The following is a 22484-nucleotide window of genomic DNA, read 5'->3' on the forward strand; positions in this document are numbered from 1 at the left end:
AGAAATCTCGATTAATGATATCCACAAGTGTCATTTTCAGTTTCCCTCTATGATCAAATTTTGCCCTTTTTTCTGGCCTAAGATTGCCCGTTTTCATTAGCGTCTCTAATAACTTTCTTTACACAACCAAATCACCAAATCATAAATGATTTTCTACCAGTTTCGAAGTTTTGAATATTTCAATTTAAACTTGTCTATTTAAGAACCAGTCCGTTGGCAATTTGGATGCTAAATAGTGGTTGACTTTATTTGTTGAGATGCAGGTATAATCAAAATCTAACGCAAGCTTTATTGAGTTCTTTTGTTTTCAAATTTCTTGCATAACTTGACAAAAATATGGAGAAAAATATGCGCAGGGCATATGTAGGACTTACTACAACAGTCAGAACTATAATATTTAGCTTCATATTCCATCTTCCTCTCTTTGATTTTTTTTTTTTTAAAAACCTATGAAACTATGGAGGACCTATTCTGGGTTTAATCATTTTATGTCCAATGGAAAGCGAAACATGGCGATTAAGAAATGAAAAAGAAAGGAATTGATACGAGTCTTAAAGAAGAGGCCAGTAAAAGATGTGCTAATAATAATTCCAGTAGGCATGCAGTTGATCACAATTGATACAACTATTAAAGTAGAGACCAGTAAAATATTTTCGTATGTTCATTACTTCAAATCCAAGAATAGGATGATGATGCTGGGGTGACCTGTGACCATGTTTTTTAGCTGCTTATTCTATGTTAAGCCTATCTGCTTTATGCTAGACTTCGACTTTGCTGCTATATGTTCAGCTTAAACTTACAGCTTTCATCTATATTTCCTTTGAACTGTTCTTTAACTTAATTTATTAAGCATATTAAGATGAAATCATCAATACCAACTCCGAATTTTTCTTTATTGCAAATGAATTTCCAAGGCCAGTTAGCTACCAACTCCAACTTTTTTTGTTTCCATTCACCTTTTCCATTGTCCTCCTCTATCATGCGATACTTTTCGTGACAGTTCTCCTCTATAAATACCATTCCCTGACCACAGTGCACATCCAATCCGGTCTGAAAACATTACTTCAATCAATATTTAGCGAAGTGCTGTTCTTCAAGGCAGCCTTTGGAAGAAACAAAAATGGCCAATTCTGTCAACTTTCTTCTGCTTGTTTCTCTATTAGCCTTTGCTCCCTTTTGCCTCTGCAGCCAAAAAGTAGGGGGTTACCTCTACCCTCAGTTTTATGACTATTCATGTCCAAGAGCTCAAGAGATTGTCAAATCAGTCGTTGCTAAAGCTGTTCAAAAGGATCCTCGTATGGCTGCTTCACTTCTGAGGCTCCATTTCCATGATTGTTTTGTCAAGGTCTTCATTCTTTCCCTCCAGCAACGGAGTTTTCGTAATTCATTGGTCATCTAAGTGTTCTATAGGATCACTACTGTTTAAGTAAGTGACTTTAAGTTGATATTGCAGGGCTGTGATGCATCAGTGTTGCTAGATAGCAGTGGAACTATCATCAGTGAGAAGAGATCAAATCCCAACCGTAATTCAGCCAGAGGATTCGAAGTTATCGATGAAATCAAATCAGCACTAGAGAAAGAATGCCCTCACACGGTATCTTGTGCTGATATTTTGGCTTTAGCTGCCAGAGATTCAACTGTTCTCGTAAGTTTTTCCTTCTGTTTTGTACCCTTTCTTACTCTTTCGCCATTAGTACTTCTGTTAGCAACCCTGGTTGATTTGCTATGAATGTTTTGAGTGCAGACTGGTGGACCAAGCTGGAAGGTACCTTTGGGGAGAAGGGACTCTATTGGTGCAAGCTTGAGTGGCTCCAACAACAACATTCCTGCTCCAAACAACACATTTCAGACCATCCTAACCAAATTCAAGCTTCAGGGTCTTGACATAGTTGACCTAGTTGCTCTGTCGGGTAAATTCCTGCGACTCGTCTGTCATACGAATATGTCCTTCGTTCCTGTTTTTTTTTTTTTTCTCCTCGTTATCTGGATTATAATCCCTGACATCTACTCAAAGACTATACTCAATCAGCTTCTGTAATGTTCGCAATTGGTTTCGTGGTGAACATATGATCTATGGAGCTTTTTTTTTTTTTTTTGGGGGGGGGGGGGAATAAAAACAAAAAACGCCGGTTATATCATGAAGAGGTGTAAACAAATATGCAATCATGATGTTTTTTCACTGGAGAATACCAAACACAAGAATTGTATGTAAATTTTGTCTTCTGCTCAATTCCTGAAACTTTCATGGCTATGTATGCGTTTTGGGTGAGTAAATTATCTCTGAAACTGTCGCAGGGAGCCACACAATTGGAAACTCCAGGTGCACCAGCTTCAGGCAGAGACTATACAACCAAACTGGGAATGGAAAGGCAGACTTCACACTTAACCAGTACTATGCTGCTCAATTGCGGACCAGGTGCCCAAGATCTGGTGGTGACCAGATTTTGTTTTTCTTGGACTTCGTAAGTCCAATAAAATTTGACAACAGCTACTTCAAGCTCTTGTTGGCTTACAAGGGTCTGTTAAATTCCGATGAAGTACTCTTCACAGAGAACCAAGTATCCGCACAGTTAGTGAAGAAATATGCCGAAAATAATGATCTTTTCTTCGAGCAATTCGCTAAGTCCATGGTCAAGATGGGAAACATTTCTCCTTTGACAGGTTCAAGAGGAGAGATAAGGAAGATCTGCAGGAGGGTTAACAAATATTAAGTTATGTCATTACTGTGCCAGAAGTTTTTTCATTATGTCCATTGGTTTCCGATAGCAAATAAGTTGTTTTTCTCAAGAGTTGAAGAAGCCATTTCCTGTGTGTCTGTGTGTATGGCAATGAATTTTATGTACTAATTAATTTCGCATGAATTCATTCATAAACAAATTTGTGCTTTTCCATTCTGTCTTAGCTGCGCTCCACCAAATCAGAATCAATATGTAACTGATCCACTGGCTATCACTGTCACTGAATATCTGAGGCGGCGACAAGCCATATAACCAAATAAATAGAACACAGTAGGTCTTCCCTGCTTTATGGCTGTGCTTGAAATGAACGGGAAGAGTATTTTGTTTGTGAGAAGCAAAGAAGATCCTGTTCTTTTTTTTTTTTTGCTACAGTATAGGTATCTTCTTATTAAAGACAATTCTATTCGAGGCACTGTCGGACACTAAATGTGGACACTTCTCCCAACGGGGATTCGAACCTTGATTCATCACGTTGTGAGAGATTAACCCCTTCCGTTAGACCCAATCCCTATCGGTAAGAAGATCCTATAATTCAAGAAGATCCTGTTCTTGAATTATAGGAAGTGCATAATAATTAATGACAAGTAAGCCCATTAACTGAATTTCTTTAATTGTGACAATGTCTATAAAATAATAACAACTACAAAAATGGGGCTGAAATGTAATTGGTTCGTTGGACAATATTGTGTTTGTATGTGTGAAAATTAACTAAACAAACTGACGAGGACCTTTAAATGCGGTGTCCAAGGACAATTTGAAGGAGTTCTAACTGTGTTGGTCGAATACACTAACCTGGTCCAAGCCACTGCAAGTCACATGTTATGTAGGAAAGGAACTTATGATTGCGAATCTAAGAGCTACTTTCAGTTTCTACCTTTAACATCAAGTGTGATGCCAGTGGGATTTTGTCCTGGCAAGTTACGCGCAACATAAATTTCAAATTCCGAAATTGTTTCATTATCAAATGTTGAACTTGAAGGTTCTCTATTTAAGATTTTAAAAAGCAATAACATAAAAGACATAGATACTCGAACTTTTAACCTTGGTAAACACATAAAAGCTTCCGCAAACTCCCGATTGCATCATGATGACAGAGAGTCATGTATCAAGTTTACTCTCCGCTAATCTCGTGGGTGAACCGTTTGGTGTGGTGTTGGGGGCTGGAGTTCAAAATGCAGATATAACAAGAAGTAAACCAGAATATACAGAATTGCAGTTAAGTAAATAGAATCTTGTTCAGCTTCATGTTGTAATCTATTTTTTCAAGTCACAGCCTTTACAGTGTGTATAGATAGAAATTTTTGTGAATGTTACAATAAACTCTGAGCTTTCGCTGTAAGATATTTTTCTGGCCAACTCCCTGTACCTTTGTGTTCGAGTCATGCGACCGTTGCCGGAAGTACTAAAAATTGGATTCAAGAGTCCAAAAAAATAGAAGAGACGAGGAAAACTTGCCAGCGAAACGATCAATCTCAGCAATTATGCAAATGGTCAACAAGAAAAATGAAGCACATGCTGTTCAATGAAAGAGAAAAAACCACAACTAGGACATGCTTCCTCTACCAAGGTGAAAGGTTTCTCAACGACCAACATTGTGCCCGCCGTTGAAATCTGCAGCACAATATGCAGTTGTTTATAACCTCCCTTTCTTTTCTGGAGTCAGTCTGAAATAAAAAAATCAGTGATGAATATTTAGCTTACCATTTGCCAAAATGTCTGTAGTTGATTCAATTGAAGGGATATTTTGGAATTCCAGCAAGTCTTTAGTTCGTAGTCTCTGTTCAAATTCTACTGGCATTCCTATAATCTTTATTTCCTTGAGAGAAGAGAGAGCCTTCAGTCCTTCTGGGATCTTCTTCAGCTTCTCACAGCGATTAATAATGACATGCTCGAGTCTTGGTATTGCCCTTTCCTCAACTGTCCACTCCTCCAATTCTTTCAGAACATTAAGCCTTAGAATTCGCAATTGTGAAAATCCATCAGCAGAGAAGATCAATTCCCTCCTGTTGTACGCCGCTTTCCCTAAAACAAGCATTTTCAGTTTTGGCAGCCTCTCAAGTTTGGCAATGGATTCCATCTGTAAATGGGAGTTATGCAGAGTTAGTTTGATAAGATTTGGCGGGAATTCATGAGGGTCAGGTAGCTTCTTGATCCTCCCATTCAAAGAGAGCTTGCGGAGATGAGTGCACTGAGAAAGCTGCATCAAAATTGGAAATTCATCTTCTTCTGATTGAAGTGATAGAGACAGTGAGTGAAGGTGAGGTAATCCTTGTGCAATAGAAAGCACTGACCTCACCACTTTTCCGGATAATTCATATATTCCCAATTGCCTGAGACTTTTCATGTTTTCTAGACCCCCATCTTCTATCCAGTGTCCAGCCTCAATGTACGGCAGGCTTTGTAAATTGGTTAATGTATCCAATCTTAGATGACGGCTATCTGGAGAATCAAATGGAGTGTACAGAAGCAAATGCCTCAAACTAATCATCTTCCAAATCACATTTGGTATCTTCTTCAGAAAACAACAGTACCTTAAATCAAGCGTCTGTAGGTTCAGCAAGTTTCCAATGGAAGGTGGAAGTTCCTCTTCCAAATTAGTCTTCCTCAGTCCAAGATACCTTAATTGAATAAGGTCCCCTATTGTATTCGGCAGACGAACAGCCCGAACACCGTCTAACTCTAAAACCCTGAGAAGCTTGAATTTGCTAAAAATTAAATTCAGTTTCTTTTCTAGCAGGAAATTCATATTGTACTGCTGGTCATAGAACCTGATTTTCTTCACTATATCTGCATTATATTCTCTATTGAAGAAGAGGAGGGAACGTGAATGACAAGCATCGTGTTTCAAGAAGTCATAACGGTCATAGCAAGAATGTATGGCATGGCGGCGGGATCTATTTAGCTGAGATGCCGATGAACTTTCCAGGCTCCCAAGATATATGCGGAGAAAATATTCCTCTTCCCCTTTGGAGACGGAAATATCTCTGAGAAGATCATGGATGCGAATTGTCTTAACTTTGCCTAACGAACTTACTGAGCCCACTTGAACCATGCACCTACCAATCAACTCGTTTAGGCAGTTCTCAGCAACACCTTCTGCTGTTTCTGCCCCTTCTTGCGGTAAAAAACCTTCTGCGACCCACAGGCGAATCAACCTTTTCGTCTGAATGTTCATGCCGACTGGGAAAAGACCTAGGTAGAGAAAGCATGATTTCAAGTGAGAAGGCAAGTCATTGTAGCTCAGGGCCAAAATATATCGGATTCTGTCTTGCTCATTTAGCAGATGCCAACTGATATTTTTGGCCACTCGCATCCATTCCTCGTTTGATTGAAGTTTTCTTGATAATAAACCGCCAACCACCACCACAGCCAGAGGCAAACCACCACATTTCACTACGACATCCCTTGCAAGATTCTCCAACTCCGGGGGGATGCTATTCATTCCGGGGAATGCTTTGTGGCACAGCAATCTCAAACTCTCATCTTCAGTCAGCGTTCGTAGTTTATGAGGGTTACCGCCGCCACCGGCGTGCTTACCTATTCTCATGTCTCTAGTTGTGAGCAGAATTTTACTACCCATCTTCCCTCTGGGAAATGCAGATTCTAGGCTATCCCAAACCTCCGTGCTCCAAATATCATCAAGAACTACCAAATACCTTTTCTCGTCCAAGATAGTATGCAGGCGGGTCACCATGTCTTCCTCCCGCCATCTCTCCCGTCCGTCAACCTCATTTCTACCGCGAGCATCTGCATCCTTGAGAATTCCTAGCAAAATGTCTCTTCTTCTGTATTCTTTGGACACATAAACCCAAGCTCTGCAATCAAAATGGTTATGAATTTTGCTGTGATTATACAGTTTCTTAGCTAAGGTGGTTTTGCCCAAACCCCCCATACCAACTATAGAGACCACCCGCCCAGCGTCCACTGTAAGCAGTTGATTGACCAGCAATTCCATGTCATCTTCAAGCTCAATTACACACTCCTCTTCAGTATAGGGCCATGGCTGTCTCCAGTACCTCAACCGGTCATTGGTAATAATTTTCCCCTGTGTTTCTCTGACAACGCCGTAGGTTTCCCGCTTTGTAGATACATCATGTATCCTAGTTCGAATTTTCTCGATTTTTCTGGAGACCTCGTAGAGATGTAAGGATCTAAAGACTCTGTACCATCTGCTTTGACACGCTACCTTGTAAACATAAATCTCTATTAGCTCCTCAGCTTCAAAAGCAACATCTCTAATATCGGAAACCCACAAGCGGACCAGCTGGTTTTCTTCTTGTTTAGCATCGGCATCCCTCAGAAAGCATTGCATCCATCGTAACTCATTCTTCAGCCTCTCTACGTCGTTGCGCAAACCATCAAGTACAGAAACTACGCCCACTGCGCCCACTGCTTGTTCGACTAGAAGTTCTGAAAGCTTTTCAACAACTATTGATACAGCAACCTCAGCCATCTCGGCCGTCCCTCCTCCTGAGAGTACCGGAGGCTGAGGACAGCTGTTTCGAAAACGGAGGAGATTGATCTGATGATGTGAACAGGGACCTTCCAGACTGGAAGCAAGAAGCTTCCTCCCTTCTCTTGTGGTCTTGCAATGCAATTGATCAGATTTCTTGTCCTCGTTGGTGTTTGACCAAATAAACAGCTTCAAGTAAACTGGCGTTTTGCGGAGAAAAACAAAAACAAAAGCCAGCTCTGCCCACCTCCAAGCACAAGCCAGCCACCTCCGCGTACCGCGTGGGTCAATATGTACAGAGAAAATGAAAAATAAGACTTTGAAAAATACTCCTATAACCTTTAATATAAAATTTATTTAATTAATTTAATTAGATTAAAAAAATTAAGTAAGTTAGTTAATTATAAAAAATGTGACATATTTTTTTAAAATACTATAATCATCTTTTTTAATATCCTTTCTTCCTCTTCTACTTGATTATGGTTGAGGGAATATCTATAAGGATAATTTAGAAAAAATTAATAAATATGAAAAATCGATAATTATATTTAGGATCAAAACCAATTCAATAATTAGGTCTTATATTGAATATAAAATTACAAATTGACTTTTTGAATTCAAAAAATTATTTTTAGAAACTGGACAAGGTTCATTTTTATTTTAAAAAATTGTCGCTAAAAAGTTGTGAGTAATTAGAAGTTTTATTTGGAACAATGTTATGATACATTCTAAACATAAAAATGTCACCTCACACTCACCCAAAGTTAACTTTTACTGTTCTTGGTCAAAAAAAAAAAAAGTTAACTTTTACTGTTAAAACTACGTGGCACTCCCACATGATACTCAGTATGCCGCCTCATTGTCATCTCATCGTCACACTTCATCATCTTCCCCTTCCTCTCCCCTCCTCACTCCCACGTTTGTCGTCGGCCTTCAAAATTCCGCCCACCATTGACAGACTCTTTTGAAGCTGCAACCAAGCACCCAGACACTCCAATCCCACCATCTCATCCATCCTCTCACTCTCCCAATCATTCTATTTTCACCCCATCACTCTCCCTTCTCCCTCGACATGGCATTAGCTCCATCATTCGTCTTCCTTTCCTTCAGAAGTGTCAATGGTTATTGTCCCTTAACATCATCATTGTCAAGATCGTGGAGTTTCAAATCTGTCAGAGTATCACTAGCAGTGGCCGTCTTCTTTAAACTCACTGCCAGCGGTGACGACCATCTCCTTCAAACTCACCACCAGCAGCAACGACGATCTCCTTCGAGCTTAACACTAGCGGCCAAGGCCATCCTGTTCGATCTCAAATCTTCTTCTCTAGATCGTCAAGTTTTCATCCATTTTTTTTAAGATTGGGTTAGCGTATTTTTCTTATCTTTCAAGGAACATGAAAGATTCTAAAAAAGGTTCGTCAAAATCAAAGAAAAGACATGGCAAGATCAAGATCGATCGGTCCTTATCTTCTCCACTCCTGCCAGTGACAACCTTCTTCTCCTCTCTCGCCGGTGAACCGGATTTGAGTCGAGATCCGTGGTTGAAATTATTGTTTGAAAGTCATATATACCTGGGTTGCGATTTGATCTGATTTTTTTGGTTATTTTTTGAACATGTTGAACTCAATTCATTAATCTCCATCTGAGTTAAATTTATTTGACCTGTTTTGTTGCTAGTGATGAATGATTTGAGAGGGGGAAGGGAAATCTTTCCTCAATGGATGTTGCCTTGCAAGAATGGAGAACAAAGAATGGCAAGCACGATGGAGTTTGGAATGCAAGTATAATGATGGACTTGGGGTTAAGAAGTTTGAGAGAAAATCAAGCCTCTCTTCCTTCCATCTCTCCCCTATTTTGTTAGCATGTTTTGCTTTGTTTCCTTTCTTTGTTCTTCAATAAAAATGGCGGAGGAAGATGGCCAAATAAAGAAGAAAGATGAGGTAGACAGAACCCAAGCATGAGTTGGACGGTGAGGCGGCATATTGAGTGCCATGTGGGAGTGCCACGTGACTTTATCAGTGAAAGTTAACTTTGAGTAACGATGAGGAGAGTATCACTAGCGCTGCACATGGGTAGGGCTAGACTGGGCAGGATCCTTGCTCGATGTCCAACCCGAAAAATAAACGGGCTTGAAAATACAGCTCATTGCCCCGTCCTGCCCATGAAAAGCCCTAGTAAGTTCGGGCTGGGCAAATGCGGACTGGGCAGGGCGGGCTTCCATGTCTAATAAATCAATATACTATATTACTTAACTAGTTATTTATGTTCCTCTAGATAATCTAATGTAACTTTATATTAAAATAGCAACATGACCTTAATTTAGTTATTTCTAATTAATATATTATGAAACAACATTTTATAGTAGCTAAGAGGAGTAAATTATGACAAACAAAAATGTTGTTAGTATACTTTATTAAACTTAATTGCTTTTCTAATTTCTAAAATTTCTCCACCAAATGTAAATATTTTTTTCCATAACTCCCAAATACTCATAAGAGCATGGATCAATTATATAAATTGCTAATGGTCATAATGTTTGTACTAAAAAAGAAAATAGTTATACAAATTGCAGTAAATGATAACACATTTACTCTCAAAATCATTTGAAAATAGTTATCAAAAAAAATCATTTGAAAATAAATAAGTATGATGAATATTGAATATTGATACAACAATGTGTTTGATTCAGGAGATAAATATGAGACAAATAAAATATATATAAATAAAATTATATATATTTTTGCGGGTAGGGCCAAATGGGCAGGGCAGCATATCGTGCCTGATGCCCAGCCCTGCCCGACAACTTACCCAGCCCGAACATGTCCAATATAATATATCTTTTGGGCCATTTTTTTTAGGACGGGCTGGGCATTTTCTTACGGGCTTGGACGGGCATAGCGGGTCACTGGGTTCCATGAACACCCCTAAGTATCACTATGCTTTGATAACTTTTGGATCAATATTATTCCAAATAAAACTTTTAAATACTCACAACCCAGTAATGATAACTTCCGAAACAAAAATGAACCTTGTCTTTGTAAAAGGTCAAATTGCCCTCTCCATTTCCCTCCTGAGAAAACAAGCCCAGAAGTGGCAATAAAGAAGAGGGGAATTGATGACCTGAATTTCTTATCGTTAGGTGCTTTACCGTGCTGCCTCCTCCCGTTTTACTCGAATTCGGCGGTAATCTTTTAAATAGATACTTACAGGTAAATTTCTTTTCATTATTATATTTCCAGCTGTTTACAAAACATAAATCTCCAAAAAGTAATAAATAAAATGGTTTGTTGTCTAGTACTTCTCCAATCCTAAATATAAGATCTTTATATTAGTGTGTATAAAGATTTTATATTTAGGATCGGAAAAGTATTTACTATTGACACTAATTTATGCGTTGATTATAAAACTTGGCTCCATTTTTGCTCTCATGTTTATAATTTTTTTTTTCAAACCCTCTTCTTAATTGCATGTATTATGGGATTTTCATTAAGAATATTTTTAATATAAATAATTAAAAAATATTTTAGGAAGTTTAACCAATTACAAGCAAAGTGTATTATATATAGGGAGAGTTGATTGAATGAAAAAGCCCGAGCAACAGGGGCTCGCACTATCTAGTGTCCTTTGTTGATTGGATGCAAATTCTCTCATTGTCATTAAAAATTATATATTACAATAAATAAAAATTATTGCTAAATATGATGAATTGATAAAAAAAAATTATTTGTTTAGTTTCCCTATTTCGTCTAATAATCATTTATTCTTAGCACTTATCACAATAATAAGCATGAAGTGATCATCGAAATTTAGAGCATTCAGATCAATTTTAGATGATTCAGATTTAATTTTAATTTTTTATATATTTTAATCAACTTTTTATTTTAATAGATAAAGGATTTAAAATCAATATAATATTATAACTAGCATATCTTTAAAAAAATAAATTTGTCATTGAAAAAATTGTATATTAAAATTTCTAAACCTAAATCCATATGAGTTTTGGATAGTTTAAATTGTATTACCAGCACTTTGCCCTTTACGTTAACATTATGAGGCCATGTCATTAGGAAGAAGACTGAAACAATTAAATTTTTACAACTTATCGACGTCAATATACTATTGAGATTGATTTGAAAAAAATTTTAAGTATGATAACCTATTAAAAATTAAAAGAATGTAAAGCATAGAAATAAATTGTTTTTCTCTGGAAAATATAAAGAAAAATTAGGGGGGAAAAGTTCCTATAAAAAAGGTTATGCTAAAATAGATAAAATCCTCATGAGTAAATATTTACAAAATGCCTGTATTTTTTGTGTATAAATATTTGTTAGGTTGTTTTCATCAATAAAATATTTATTGGGGTATTTTTTTTCCTCATTCTTCCACATAATAATTAGTTTTTCCATATGACAATTAGGCTAAAATCCTACATAGAACCCTCCACAGTGCACAATTCATCATAGTGGCTGAGTACATTGTTCAGTTAGGCCTGATTGTTTAGCTCATAAGGGGCGAAGACCGGAAAGGTGGAAATCGGGGTTGTGGCTTCGCTTCGAGGGTTGGCATCCCTGATTGTAAGAAAGTATGGGGGGGACGATGACGATGAGGCTAGGGCTTCCCTTTGTGATATTGGTGATTTTGTCGCTGTTGGTTGCCCAGCAACCTGTGGTAGTCGAATCCTCTAATTCTGTTCCTGCCTTCGTTCATAATGTCATCTACTCCAGCAAAATCGCCATCTTCTCCAAATCCTACTGTCCGTATGTCTATTTCCCTCTCTCTTCTTCTCAATTTCTGTTTTCTTGGTGTATGTGTAGGAAGAACGGGATTTTCCCTTTGGATTTTTCATTATCTGACATTCAATTTCAAAGTTGAAAGAGGAGGGCTTATGGTTTATGTGCACGATTAAGGTTGTTCTGGCATACTACACAAGTGCCCATGTAATTATACTTTGCTTGTTATAATGTTATGTGATCCTCTTTGGCTGTTTAGCACGGTGGCGCTTCGATTTGCCCATGAGTTGTGTTCATCTCGACAATCACCGTCATAATCATGTATCCAGTTAAGGAAATCTTTTGTATCAATTTTGACTTCTACCCTTGACCGCTTTTGTATCCTTTAGCCATATAGAGGCTGCATGTAGTCCAATTCTAATCATTGCGATGAACATCGAGTGGCTTAGTTTGAATTACGGCGATTTTCTGCTCCCAAACCCAGGATTGGGAAGTTTGAGGACGCCGAGCAAATCCACAGTATGTAGTGCTGGCTATTTATCTACAGGGAATTGATCATATTGTAAGTTTTGTTCTGTGTTGCGTATAATTTACTCTCAAGAGTATCTGTGGTTGACATCGAGGCACATACTTCCAGCCTTCTACTATCTTAGTTACGAAACTTATGCAGTTACGCTGTCGCTAAACCTGCTGCCTCCATGACTGTGTTTTATCGTGTTCTTTAGGTTGGTGGAGTACTCTATAGGTTCTTGTTTGTAGTCCTTCGATCCTTGGTTGTTGGACAAATTTATTCTTAATCTAGTCTGTAGGCGGGAGCATTATGAAATTCCGAAGGTGGTAGTTCTGTCAGTCATAATACCTTGTCTGTCTGCAAATCGTTCTATGTCCTACCACCCTTGCAAGGGGAAAAACGAAGGCATGGAACGAGGGAACTATCAACTATTAATAAGATATGAAAGCTTCTAGTGCTGACTGATGACTTTTTATTTTCTTGCCACGAGTGCTTCTAGTTTCCAAGTTAATCGCCAAATTTCTTCGAACTTGGTGTTGATATTCCATCTCTCTGTCTCACTGAGGCGCCCATAGTTGGCATTCCTGAACACATTGTTGCAGAATGATTGACCATCTTTCCATTGGACCAGGTATTGTTTGCGTGCCAAACGCATATTTAAAGAACTAAATGAGCAACCTTTTGTCGTGGAGCTTGATCTGCGAGGTATATATAGTATTTACCACTGGCCATGGCATCTACATTGAATGTCATCATGATTTCACTTTTGTAAAGTGTTACCTTTGATTGGTAGATGATGGGTATCGAATTCAGAATGTTCTTCTGGATCTCGTAGGCCGGCGCACTGTCCCACAAATATTTGTGAATGGCAAACATATTGGTGGATCTGACGGTTAGTTCTCGGCGTTGTGCTTTCTATGATTATATGTTGTATCTCTAATTGCCAATGAATTCTGCGACCATCTTCCCATGAGTTTTGTTCTTTTTCCTACTCTCACTGGCCACTTTTTAATTCAGATCTCAAAGCTGCAGTCGAGAGTGGCGAATTGCAGAAACTCTTGAGTACAAGTTGATGGCATCTGGACCCTGATGAACACAAACAGGTGCAATGCGTCTGCACGTGAGAGTTGGGATGCATCGTGTGAAGGATCAAGTTTCTAACAGCAAATTGAAGCTTTTAGCTTTCGATTTCATGATCCGCGCTGAATTGAGATCTCTTTAATGCATTTTGAATTTAGTGGGGATTTGCTTGTAATTAGATCATTTGCTCCTTCTGAAAATCCATAGAGTAGTTCATAATTTTCTTTGGCTCTCTTGCTACGTGCCATGGGAAGCCGTGATACTGCTTGCCTGGTTGTTTCTAATCCTGAAGTAATTTTGGAGGGGAGGGAGGGGAGAGGATTGCTCCCTTCCCTTGTTAATGATTTGTTGAAAATGGATTGGAGGGTAGCGGAGGGAAGCCCCTTGTTTGGTTTAAACTTTAAAGTCGGAAAGGTCTCTTTTTGTAATATTCCTCCCTTTTCACTTTGGGTTTTTGGGCCAATAAAAGTTGGCCCAATTATAAGCAATTGGCTCATGACACAAATCATACTGGTGGTGGGTACTATATAACTATCTTTGTAAGTGTCTTTTTGGGTTGGGTCCTGGTGAGCTTGTAAATGTAACTTACTTAGATGTTTTTGTAACCAAAAAAATCGGGATTTTTTTTTTGAAAAAAAGTAGAGGGAGAAGATAATTTTTTATTCTGTCATCCTTATTTTAAAAATTTGTAATTCCTCTTTTATAAAATAAAAAGTTATCTTTTCTCCCTCCCCCTCTCGTAATAAAATAAATTTAGGTGATATTATATTTTTAGTTTTTTAATTTTGCACAATTTTATTTTGGTCTATTAATTTTATAAAATGTTTCTTCAATCTTATAATCTTAATGCTATTAACGGTCTCCATACTAATATATTAAATTTGATTTCTAAAGATAATAATAATTAGTATAAAAATTAGCATGAGACTTAATTTTTAAGAATAATAATGATTAGTACAAAAAACTATCTTGTGAGAGTAATAGTGTTAGAATTAAAAGAATGAAAGGTATTTATTAAAATTAAATGATCAAATTAGAATATTGTATGAAATTAAAAGGGTTTTTTTTTGGCCAAATAAAATTAAAAGGGTTAATGTAATTTTTAGTTCTTTAAGTTTATTTTTATTTTGGCTTTAGTTTATCAATTTTCAAATCTCAAATTTTTTTTCATTCAAAATATCGCTCCCATACTTCAATAAAGATATTCACCATTTTACCCTTTTAAGAACCAAAATTTGAAATGTAAGGGACTAAAATTATAATAAAACAAATTTGAAGGATCAAAGATTATATTGACTCAAATTAAAAAACAAAAGATACTTTTTCCTACAGTTTATTATCCAATAAATATAAAATTTAATGCATAATTCTTTTCAAATTTTTTTAATTTTTTGGCCAGAGTTCAATTATTTTATTAAGTGCGCATTGATAAATATTGATATTAATATATTGGTTTCTTCAAAACAAATATATTGACAATCATAATATAAATACTGATTTTAATAATAAATCAAAAAAATAGAAAACAACTCAGATTTGATAAAGGTAAATTCGTCAACTTATCATTAGTTCTATCACATTCTTCTCCCCTCCTGAACCAAACAAGAGCTTACCGAAAATTTTCCCCTTCAATCCACTCAAACAAGGTATCATTAACTTTCCTCCTTTTCCTTTATCTGAACCATACACGCAGCTTCAAGGTTGAAATAATTTCTTATGTTGATTGTGATATAAGGCTCTCAGATCGTTCCATTTGATTACTGCTTTAAATAATGAAAATCTGAAGCAAATTACTAATGCTAAATATAAGGATCACAAAGCAAGAGCGCACAAAACGCAAAAAGCTAGAATTTTATATCTGCCGTAGGGGTTATCCAATTCGCTAATTCTCTGTAATTCTATGGGATTTGTACGGATCAATTATAATTGACTAGTGCGAGATGCAAGAGCAAGAAAAATGGGTAAAATCCTCTATGCCCCTTCCAGTGCGCAACATGCCTGAAAACCGAAGAGTAGAAGACTAAGGTCGCCAATTGCTTTTCTTGGCGCAGAGTATTCCCTCTTGCTTCTTGGATAAGGTTATTTCCCAATGCAGAGATTCCAACAGGTTTTCCACTTCCTCAATTGTTTTGGGTTCATCACGAACTATCAATTTACCTTCCGGCCTAAGTATTCTATCAACCTCCGCTAATACTGCAACAAGACTGCACCTGAGGAGCCAACAGCCAAGAAGAGGATCAGTGTGAGAGTAATTTTCTGGGTGAAAGCTAAAAGGGTGAAATAATTTTACTTTCATCTGTACCTCTTCTTGACGTTTGAGAAAAGATTATCTGCATGAAGTAGATCATAAGTTCGTGGGTACGTACTGAAGGATTCGCACCAGTCATGGTACATTCCAAACAGACCACGCTCATAGATGATGGGAAGTGTGTCTGGAGCATTTACATTCACCACATTGAATACCCAAACTGGAAGATCCCTTAGAGCAGCTGCAAATCTGCACAATTGCCCCCCATAAGTATTGATTTCATGTGAATCTCAACGTCTAGCTATATATCATAGCATTTAAATTTCTATTAGCATGTTTGATGGGAAGATGCCATCCAACGAAAAGATACTCTGTTAAAAAAAATGGCCAAAAAAAAAAAAGAAAAGAAAACAATTGAAACTTCATAGGATGAAATTGAGACAAAGGATGTAATTCAAGCACAATTGATCTATGTACATATAAAGATGTAGTCATACGTACCCTCCATAGACAGCTCGCATGTCCATGACATTTCTGACATTAGACCAAGTTATACCGAAGTTGCTCAACTCATCCACAACATTTCTCCAACGTTCATCGTCAGCTACAAAATCTTGAGGTAGTGGTTTTCCATAGATCCCAGTCTGGGAGGTGTTTAACCAGTAAGGAGCTTTGTGAAGTCGACGAGGCCAAGGGTATGGCCATTTTGTCCCTCTCTCTGAAGGATCCTCAGGCACCCTGTGCATGCAAGCCACCAAAGGTACATACCATGCTGCATTTGGATCATCATCTTCCTTGCACATTGGTGGAAAGTTTTTCTCCCTCTGCTCGTAGCATTTATTCGTAGTGGGTTTCCTATAAATGGCCGCACCAATCTGATTCAGCTTGTCCCTCTTTATAGTCACAAGCTCCCAGCACATCGCCTTCGTTAGTGACGACATTTCTAATGCAAAAATCGCCCAACATTCAGTCTAATTAAAAGCATGCGTGAGTGTGTGTGTAATGTTGTTATCATACGAGGCATATGTGTCGTCCTACCCTTCCATATTTTGACGTCTTCTTCAAGCTTCTGGTATACAGGAGTGGCAGACCAAACAAAATAACCCCCAGGTCGTAATAAACGATTAAGCTCCAAAAGCAGCAACCCACCTAGGGTCCACAAGTGTCATAGTTTAATGAAGCATGGTTAACAACGGCAAATTGGAATAATATTAATAGGAATGAATGAAAAGTTTGAAAGGAAAGATGAGTGAGTGATAACCATCTGCATGCCAAGGTACTCGACAACGTGCACAGTGTATAAGATCAAAGACCCTGCTGGGGAATTGCAACCTTTGAGACCCCATGACAGCAGAAATAGCTGGTATTCCTCTCTCAAGGGCAAACTGTACTTGTGCTTCGTGTTCATCTTTTGGTGCAAATGACATTGTAATGACATCTCTCTCAAATAGGAAACCGCCGAAACTCCCAACCCCACATCCAACATCCAAAATCACTCGAGTGTGCTTTCCCCATGCTACTTTAGGTTCTGCCTGCGACCATCAAGATTTTTTTTTTTTGGGGCCATTCATAAGTACGAGTCAATTGATATATTAATCTGCAAGAGTTTCGTGAGGAGTTTTGGATTCACATTCTGGTGAACATAATTACCTCTTGAATGAAATCAATGTAGTGAAGAGCTCCATGAATGAATTGGGTTCCTCCACCAGGGAATGTCAAGAACTCACCAGACACCTTCACCCAATTCTGATGACCCTTTACCTCTGCCAGCAGTGTGTGTGGTACGTTGTGATACCATATCTGTTGAAACATAGCATCAATATTTTCATTCTTACAAGGCTGGAAAAAATAAATTCCCATTTCCTCTGATATCAATTTCTCATAGTCACCTTATCTCTGCTATCCGGCCATTCGATGGACCGTCTGTAACCTGACGGAAGCGGAACCAAACAAGTAGGTGCTTCCTCAGGGCAATGCCTCTCCCTGTGTTCGAAGTGTTTTCTACTATGTAACTTGCTTATCACTGCTTCGTTGTCCAAGCATGGTATGTAGTCAGTTCCTGCCGTGACATTGCAGAGTTTCCACGTTCGAGCTTGAGTTTGTCCCTCTTTCTCCTTCTTCGAATCATCTGCTTGTGTTGACCAAGATTTTGTCGGCTCCTTCGGCAATGACTTCGACTCATCCCTGTTTCCGTCCTTGCGCTTCTTCTTCTTCTTTTCTGTTTTTGGCTTCTGGGTTTCTTCACTTTCGCCTTCAATTTTCTGGGTTTTCTTTTTCTTTGGGTCGTCCAGGGAAAGCTCCGAGCTTTGGTCGGTTTGAGCTAACTGGGGTTCTTGTTGCGAAGTCCCTGTCGTAGAATCTGGATTTTCGTCTTGTTTGGGTTGCTGCTCTTCACGAATCTCTTGCGGTTGTTGCGTTATCTGATCTTTCTCGACGGTCTCTCCTTTGTCTTCTCTTAACTGCTTAAGTCGTTCCTCTATGATGTCTTTCTTAGGTTCTTGAGAATCAAAACTTTGAACGTCCTCTTGCGGTCGCCCGGTGATGCTCTGTTGTTGGTTCTCTGTAGCACTCAGAGTCTCAAGTTCGTCGTGGATTTCTTCAGGTTTTTTGTCACTAATGGTTTCAGAGGCTTGTTGTGATTGAGTTAACGAGCTTTCCTCTGAAATCTGAGTCTCAGCAGTGGAAATATGGTCATTCTGTGGCTCATTATTGACGTTGAGATTGGGATTTTTATCATCAGACTTGATAGCATCTTCTGGGAGCTGACCAGGGTTGTCTCCAAAGGCTTGAGTTTCTTTGGGGTCTGAGATTTTCGTTGTGCTGTCAACTGACTCGTCGGAGATTTTGCTTGTGGTATCAACGGGCTCTTCGATGACTTTGGAGGTGGTTTCAGCCGAGTCTTCGACGGCGGCAGATAAGTCATTGTTGGTTAGTTCAGAGTTATCAACGGCGACACGGGTGTCTGTGCCTTGATCAGGGGAGACTACAGAGTTGGAACTCAACATCCATATTGCCAAAGCACACAATGCGAGAAAAACTAATGTTGTCAAGGTTGATGTGTAAGACGAGGAAGACGATCTCCTGCTAGTCTTGGATTTAAACAGAGCCATTAGAGTGAGTTCATAGGCGATTGAGTAGAAGGGGTTTGATTGATAGATTGGTTTAACTGGGGGAGAGAAGGGAGGAGAGGATGGCTTTGATTTTAGAGAGAGGTTCGAGTAATTTTTTGATGGAGGAAGATGGAAAAGTCAGGAAGAGAGTCCTTAAATTGGACGTTGGAATGCATCAAAGATCCAAAAGAGTCGGATTAGGGAAAGTTGTTGGGACAACTTGGTCGTTATGTCTGAGACCAGACAGGAGACAAAGACCCCACTACGAGCAGCGCTTCCTTTTGCTTCAACAACGGCTCACTCCAACGTTTCTTTGCCTCAATTTGAGTTCTTTCGTGCACTCACAAATTAATTAATTAATTAATTAATCAGTGTGTCTCTGTGTGTAATTTTCTACTGTTTTTCTTGCAAATAGCATCTGATGCGTAGCCATAATCATTCGTAAGCAGATCCTTTGATGATAGAGAACACAGAAAATTTGGACACTTAATTTGTTTATTTCTAAATTGGAAATAAGTGAATTTTAAATTTAAAATTAAATTATAAGACTATTTTTAATATACAAAACATTTTGTCATTTCATAATCTCGTTTGACAACGTAGGGCATTTCATTTCCTTGCATGTAAATGTAAGTATTCGAAATTCGTACACTCAATTTGTTCTTGTGCTGGTAACGGGCGTGCTAGATGTTTTTGAGTCTATTAATGTCATTAGCATATTATAGAGCATAAATAGCATATCATAAGTTTACAACGTGCACATCACTGATTTCACATACAAGTGCACTTAATTTATTAATTTGCACCCAAGAAAATCTTCATGAATATTTTACTACCTCCTGTTATTAATATAAGAACTCGTTTAAATTTTATTTTGGTTCTAAATATAAGACTCTAATCCATATTGCCTCTCATATTTATTTATTATTTTTAAAGTAGTCTTTGTAATAATAGTAGCTTTAACCAATACACTTTATTAGTAAGAATATTTTAAAAAAAATAACACCTATTTATTACAAATAACTAACTTAACTAGTTTTCTTAATCTACTCAAATTAGTGAACTAGCTCTTCTTTTAAGAACCCAAGATAATACTTAATATAAAAGCTAGTTTGAATTTTAATTTTAAATATAAGATTTTAATTCACTTTGTCTCTCATATTTATCTTTTTTTTTTCAAAATATCATTGTAATAATTGTACATGTTAAAGGTTCTATTAAATGATAGTTTTAACTAATACACATAATTAGTAACAGTATTTTAGAAAAAACAATACCTATTTGTTACAAATAACTAATTTAATAAATTTTTTATTTATTTAAATTAATCAACTAACTATTATATTGAAAATTAAAAGTACTAGAAGTAGTATTTGGGAGTTTTTAATATCCGAAAAGATCCTCGGAGCCCAACTTGAAGTTGGCCCAGATGAGGTCAAAATGGATCATATCCTCATTTGCAATGGCCCCTTAGACAAATGGAATTTAAGTGTCCATTGAGCCCACGTTCTTTTAGGTGTGGGCCAATTTTTAATCTCATTAATAAAAGGAAAATTCCTCCAATGAGAAATCAAACTTAAATTACTAAATAAACTCTCACAACCAACAGAGCCGGGTCTAACAAAAGAAATTAATTTCTTGTAATGTGAAGAATTAAGATTTAAATTCTTACTAAGAGATATGTTTACTTTTAATTTCTGACAGTGCTACAAATAAAAATTATCTCTAGTAGAGTGATACATATAGGGCCCGTTTGGAACAGCTTATAAGTAACTTATAAACTGTTTTTTAATAGTGATTTATAGAATACGAGATAAGTATATAAAAAGAGTTTTGTCTCAATTTACGTGAAATATATTTCTGGAGGATTTTCACCGCTCTACCAGGGCCATAGTTGGCTATAAAAGAAGCTCTCTTACCACTTCATGAGAAAGAAGCTTTGACCAGAGAAATTTGTATGTTTGGGTAAATCCAAGAAAAGAAACAGAGAGAGAGAGAGAGAGAGAGAGGAGTTAGAGACGGTGGGAAGGTTGGTTATGTTGGAAATGTGTGGGGGCATAATTAGCTGATCAACTCATAAAAACAACAGAATATAGTGAATCTTTGAATTAGGATATGCACGAAAGCACACCGAGACTATTCTGATTTGTTTTTCTCATCCTTTTTCCTTCCTCTGCTTGTTCTCACATCTTTAAATAAGGATATGTGCGCGCATACACACACACGTTTATATCTCTCTGTCTGTGTATGAGATTTACTAATTTACTTTTACAATTTTTTTTCCAAAATACTATACATATCTATGTTTGTTGGGTTTTATAATACATTATTTCTTTCTATTTTTGAATTAGAATGATAAACACTCACACATTAATTAACGACCTGAGATTATAAGTGAGATTAAGGATGTGTTTGACAACCCTTAAAAGTCCTTCTAAAAAGCACTTTTCAGCAAAACGAGATAAACTCATCCACATATTTACTTCGAAAACAGTTAAAACACTTTTGAAACCACAGTTTGATTTTCATCCAAATACCCCCTAAAATCATGTCCTCCTGTATACAAGAAATTATTTTTGTCATCATATTATAAGGTTGTTGGTTTTCTTTTAAATGAGAATTGTAATTAATACCTTAAAGTCCACTGACAACTAAAGAGCATGTAATAACAAGTTTTAGTGTAAAAAATAACAAATGGTTTATGCTACTCAGTTGTCATTAAAACTTTTTGATAATTAAATTCTCTTCTTAGAAAATCTTATAGTAATTCTCCCTTCTTTAATACCTACTTGACACTTTTAATACGCTTAATAGATAGATATTAGTACTAATGAAATTGAATACAAATAGAAATTAGTTAAATTTACTTGAATTAGTGAATTAGTTTTTATCAAGTAGTGAATTAATTTTTACATTAAAGACTAAAAAGTTATATAATTTAAAAAAATGATGATGAGATGCTTTTATATCTTCGCATGCAGAGGCTACTGTGGCCACGTGATTGATTGTCCATTTTGATTTTCATGAGGAATTCGTTGGATATGAATTGAGGACACGCCAAAATGGTTAGTGACATGCATTTATGCCTTTTTTCCCACCAAAAGAATTAATCAATGCCTGAAATCACGTCTTTATCGTCACTAACTTCACAACCGGCTCCCCTATGATCAGATCGTACGGTCCCCCAAAATTTTCTTCTTTTCCATCATTTTTATTCTTATATGCTTCTTCCATTACATTTTATTCAAAAAAACCACCACATTATTTTTCGCAAAACATCTCATATTATGGAAAATAAAACCACTTAAAGAAATCATATGGAGGGAATAAATATTTAACTCGATGCACCACCATTTTTTTTCAGGCGTTTCTTCTCACTGTGTATACTCCTCGCTTCATTCTTTACTTGGGAAATTTTAATATTGTTATTTGGAAATGGTTTTATAAAATATATGGTATAATTAATATTTATTTTGTTATATTTTTCAAGTGTGATGAGCAAATGGTTTTTGCTGATGTGAGAAACCCTCATAATGTGAAGCTTGAAGATGATTGGAGGGTTGAGATGAATGTATGGGCAGGGACACATATGGCAGATTGTGATTATAAAATAG

At 37.1% G+C, this 22484-nt stretch overlaps 4 protein-coding genes across 4 annotated transcripts; 2 read left to right on the top strand and 2 right to left on the bottom strand.

The window, feature by feature from the left end:
• The first annotated feature begins 1105 nt into the window (after positions 1 to 1105).
• On the top strand, positions 1106 to 2788 carry LOC114761962 (peroxidase 72-like). Its single transcript, XM_028951407.1, has 4 exons — positions 1106 to 1345; positions 1454 to 1645; positions 1745 to 1910; positions 2296 to 2788. The coding sequence occupies exons 1-4, from the start codon at positions 1121 to 1123 to the stop codon at positions 2709 to 2711; spliced, it is 999 nt and encodes a 332-aa protein (XP_028807240.1). The 5' UTR covers positions 1106 to 1120; the 3' UTR covers positions 2712 to 2788.
• Positions 2789 to 3929: 1141 nt separating this feature from the next.
• On the bottom strand, positions 3930 to 7385 carry LOC114761957 (putative disease resistance RPP13-like protein 3). The gene is made up of 2 exons (XM_028951401.1): positions 4440 to 7385; positions 3930 to 4349 (listed from the first exon to the last, which is right to left on the bottom strand). The coding sequence occupies exons 1-2, from the start codon at positions 7189 to 7191 to the stop codon at positions 4318 to 4320; spliced, it is 2784 nt and encodes a 927-aa protein (XP_028807234.1). The 5' UTR covers positions 7192 to 7385; the 3' UTR covers positions 3930 to 4317.
• A 4277-nt stretch (positions 7386 to 11662) lies between these two features.
• LOC114761959 (glutaredoxin-C3) lies at positions 11663 to 14020 on the top strand. The gene is made up of 4 exons (XM_028951404.1): positions 11663 to 11948; positions 13064 to 13137; positions 13226 to 13324; positions 13450 to 14020. Exons 1-4 carry the CDS (start codon positions 11776 to 11778, stop codon positions 13503 to 13505), a joined length of 402 nt encoding a protein of 133 aa, XP_028807237.1. The 5' UTR covers positions 11663 to 11775; the 3' UTR covers positions 13506 to 14020.
• A 1290-nt stretch (positions 14021 to 15310) lies between these two features.
• Positions 15311 to 18925, bottom strand: LOC114761958 (probable methyltransferase PMT27). The gene is made up of 7 exons (XM_028951403.1): positions 17650 to 18925; positions 17411 to 17560; positions 17022 to 17292; positions 16799 to 16909; positions 16262 to 16703; positions 15815 to 16009; positions 15311 to 15722 (listed from the first exon to the last, which is right to left on the bottom strand). Exons 1-7 carry the CDS (start codon positions 18868 to 18870, stop codon positions 15533 to 15535), a joined length of 2580 nt encoding a protein of 859 aa, XP_028807236.1. The 5' UTR covers positions 18871 to 18925; the 3' UTR covers positions 15311 to 15532.
• Positions 18926 to 22484: the final 3559 nt, after the last annotated feature.

This window comes from Neltuma alba, unplaced genomic scaffold (assembly GCF_004799145.2).
Source record: "Neltuma alba isolate B1F8T4 unplaced genomic scaffold, ASM479914v2 tig00011155_pilon, whole genome shotgun sequence".
Taxonomy (NCBI): domain Eukaryota; kingdom Viridiplantae; phylum Streptophyta; class Magnoliopsida; order Fabales; family Fabaceae; genus Neltuma; species Neltuma alba.

Bases quoted from the DNA above. Each gene is read 5' to 3' on its own strand.
- LOC114761959 (XM_028951404.1), top strand. From the start codon at position 11,776: ATGGGGGGGACGATGACGATGAGGCTAGGGCTTCCCTTTGTGATATTG. The intron at 13,138-13,225 runs GTATATATAGTA...TTTGATTGGTAG, and splicing joins CGTGGAGCTTGATCTGCGAG to ATGATGGGTATCGAATTCAG. The intron at 13,325-13,449 runs GTTAGTTCTCGG...TTTTTAATTCAG, and splicing joins ACATATTGGTGGATCTGACG to ATCTCAAAGCTGCAGTCGAG.
- LOC114761957 (XM_028951401.1), bottom strand. From the start codon at position 7,191: ATGGCTGAGGTTGCTGTATCAATAGTTGTTGAAAAGCTTTCAGAACTT. The intron at 4,350-4,439 runs GTAAGCTAAATA...ATTGTGCTGCAG, and splicing joins TACAGACATTTTGGCAAATG to ATTTCAACGGCGGGCACAAT.
- LOC114761958 (XM_028951403.1), bottom strand. From the start codon at position 18,870: ATGGCTCTGTTTAAATCCAAGACTAGCAGGAGATCGTCTTCCTCGTCT. The intron at 17,293-17,410 runs GTAATTATGTTC...TGATGGTCGCAG, and splicing joins ACATTGATTTCATTCAAGAG to GCAGAACCTAAAGTAGCATG. The intron at 16,704-16,798 runs GTAGGACGACAC...TTTTTGCATTAG, and splicing joins AGACGTCAAAATATGGAAGG to AAATGTCGTCACTAACGAAG.
- LOC114761962 (XM_028951407.1), top strand. From the start codon at position 1,121: ATGGCCAATTCTGTCAACTTTCTTCTGCTTGTTTCTCTATTAGCCTTT. The intron at 1,646-1,744 runs GTAAGTTTTTCC...TTTTGAGTGCAG, and splicing joins CCAGAGATTCAACTGTTCTC to ACTGGTGGACCAAGCTGGAA. The intron at 1,911-2,295 runs GTAAATTCCTGC...AAACTGTCGCAG, and splicing joins TGACCTAGTTGCTCTGTCGG to GGAGCCACACAATTGGAAAC.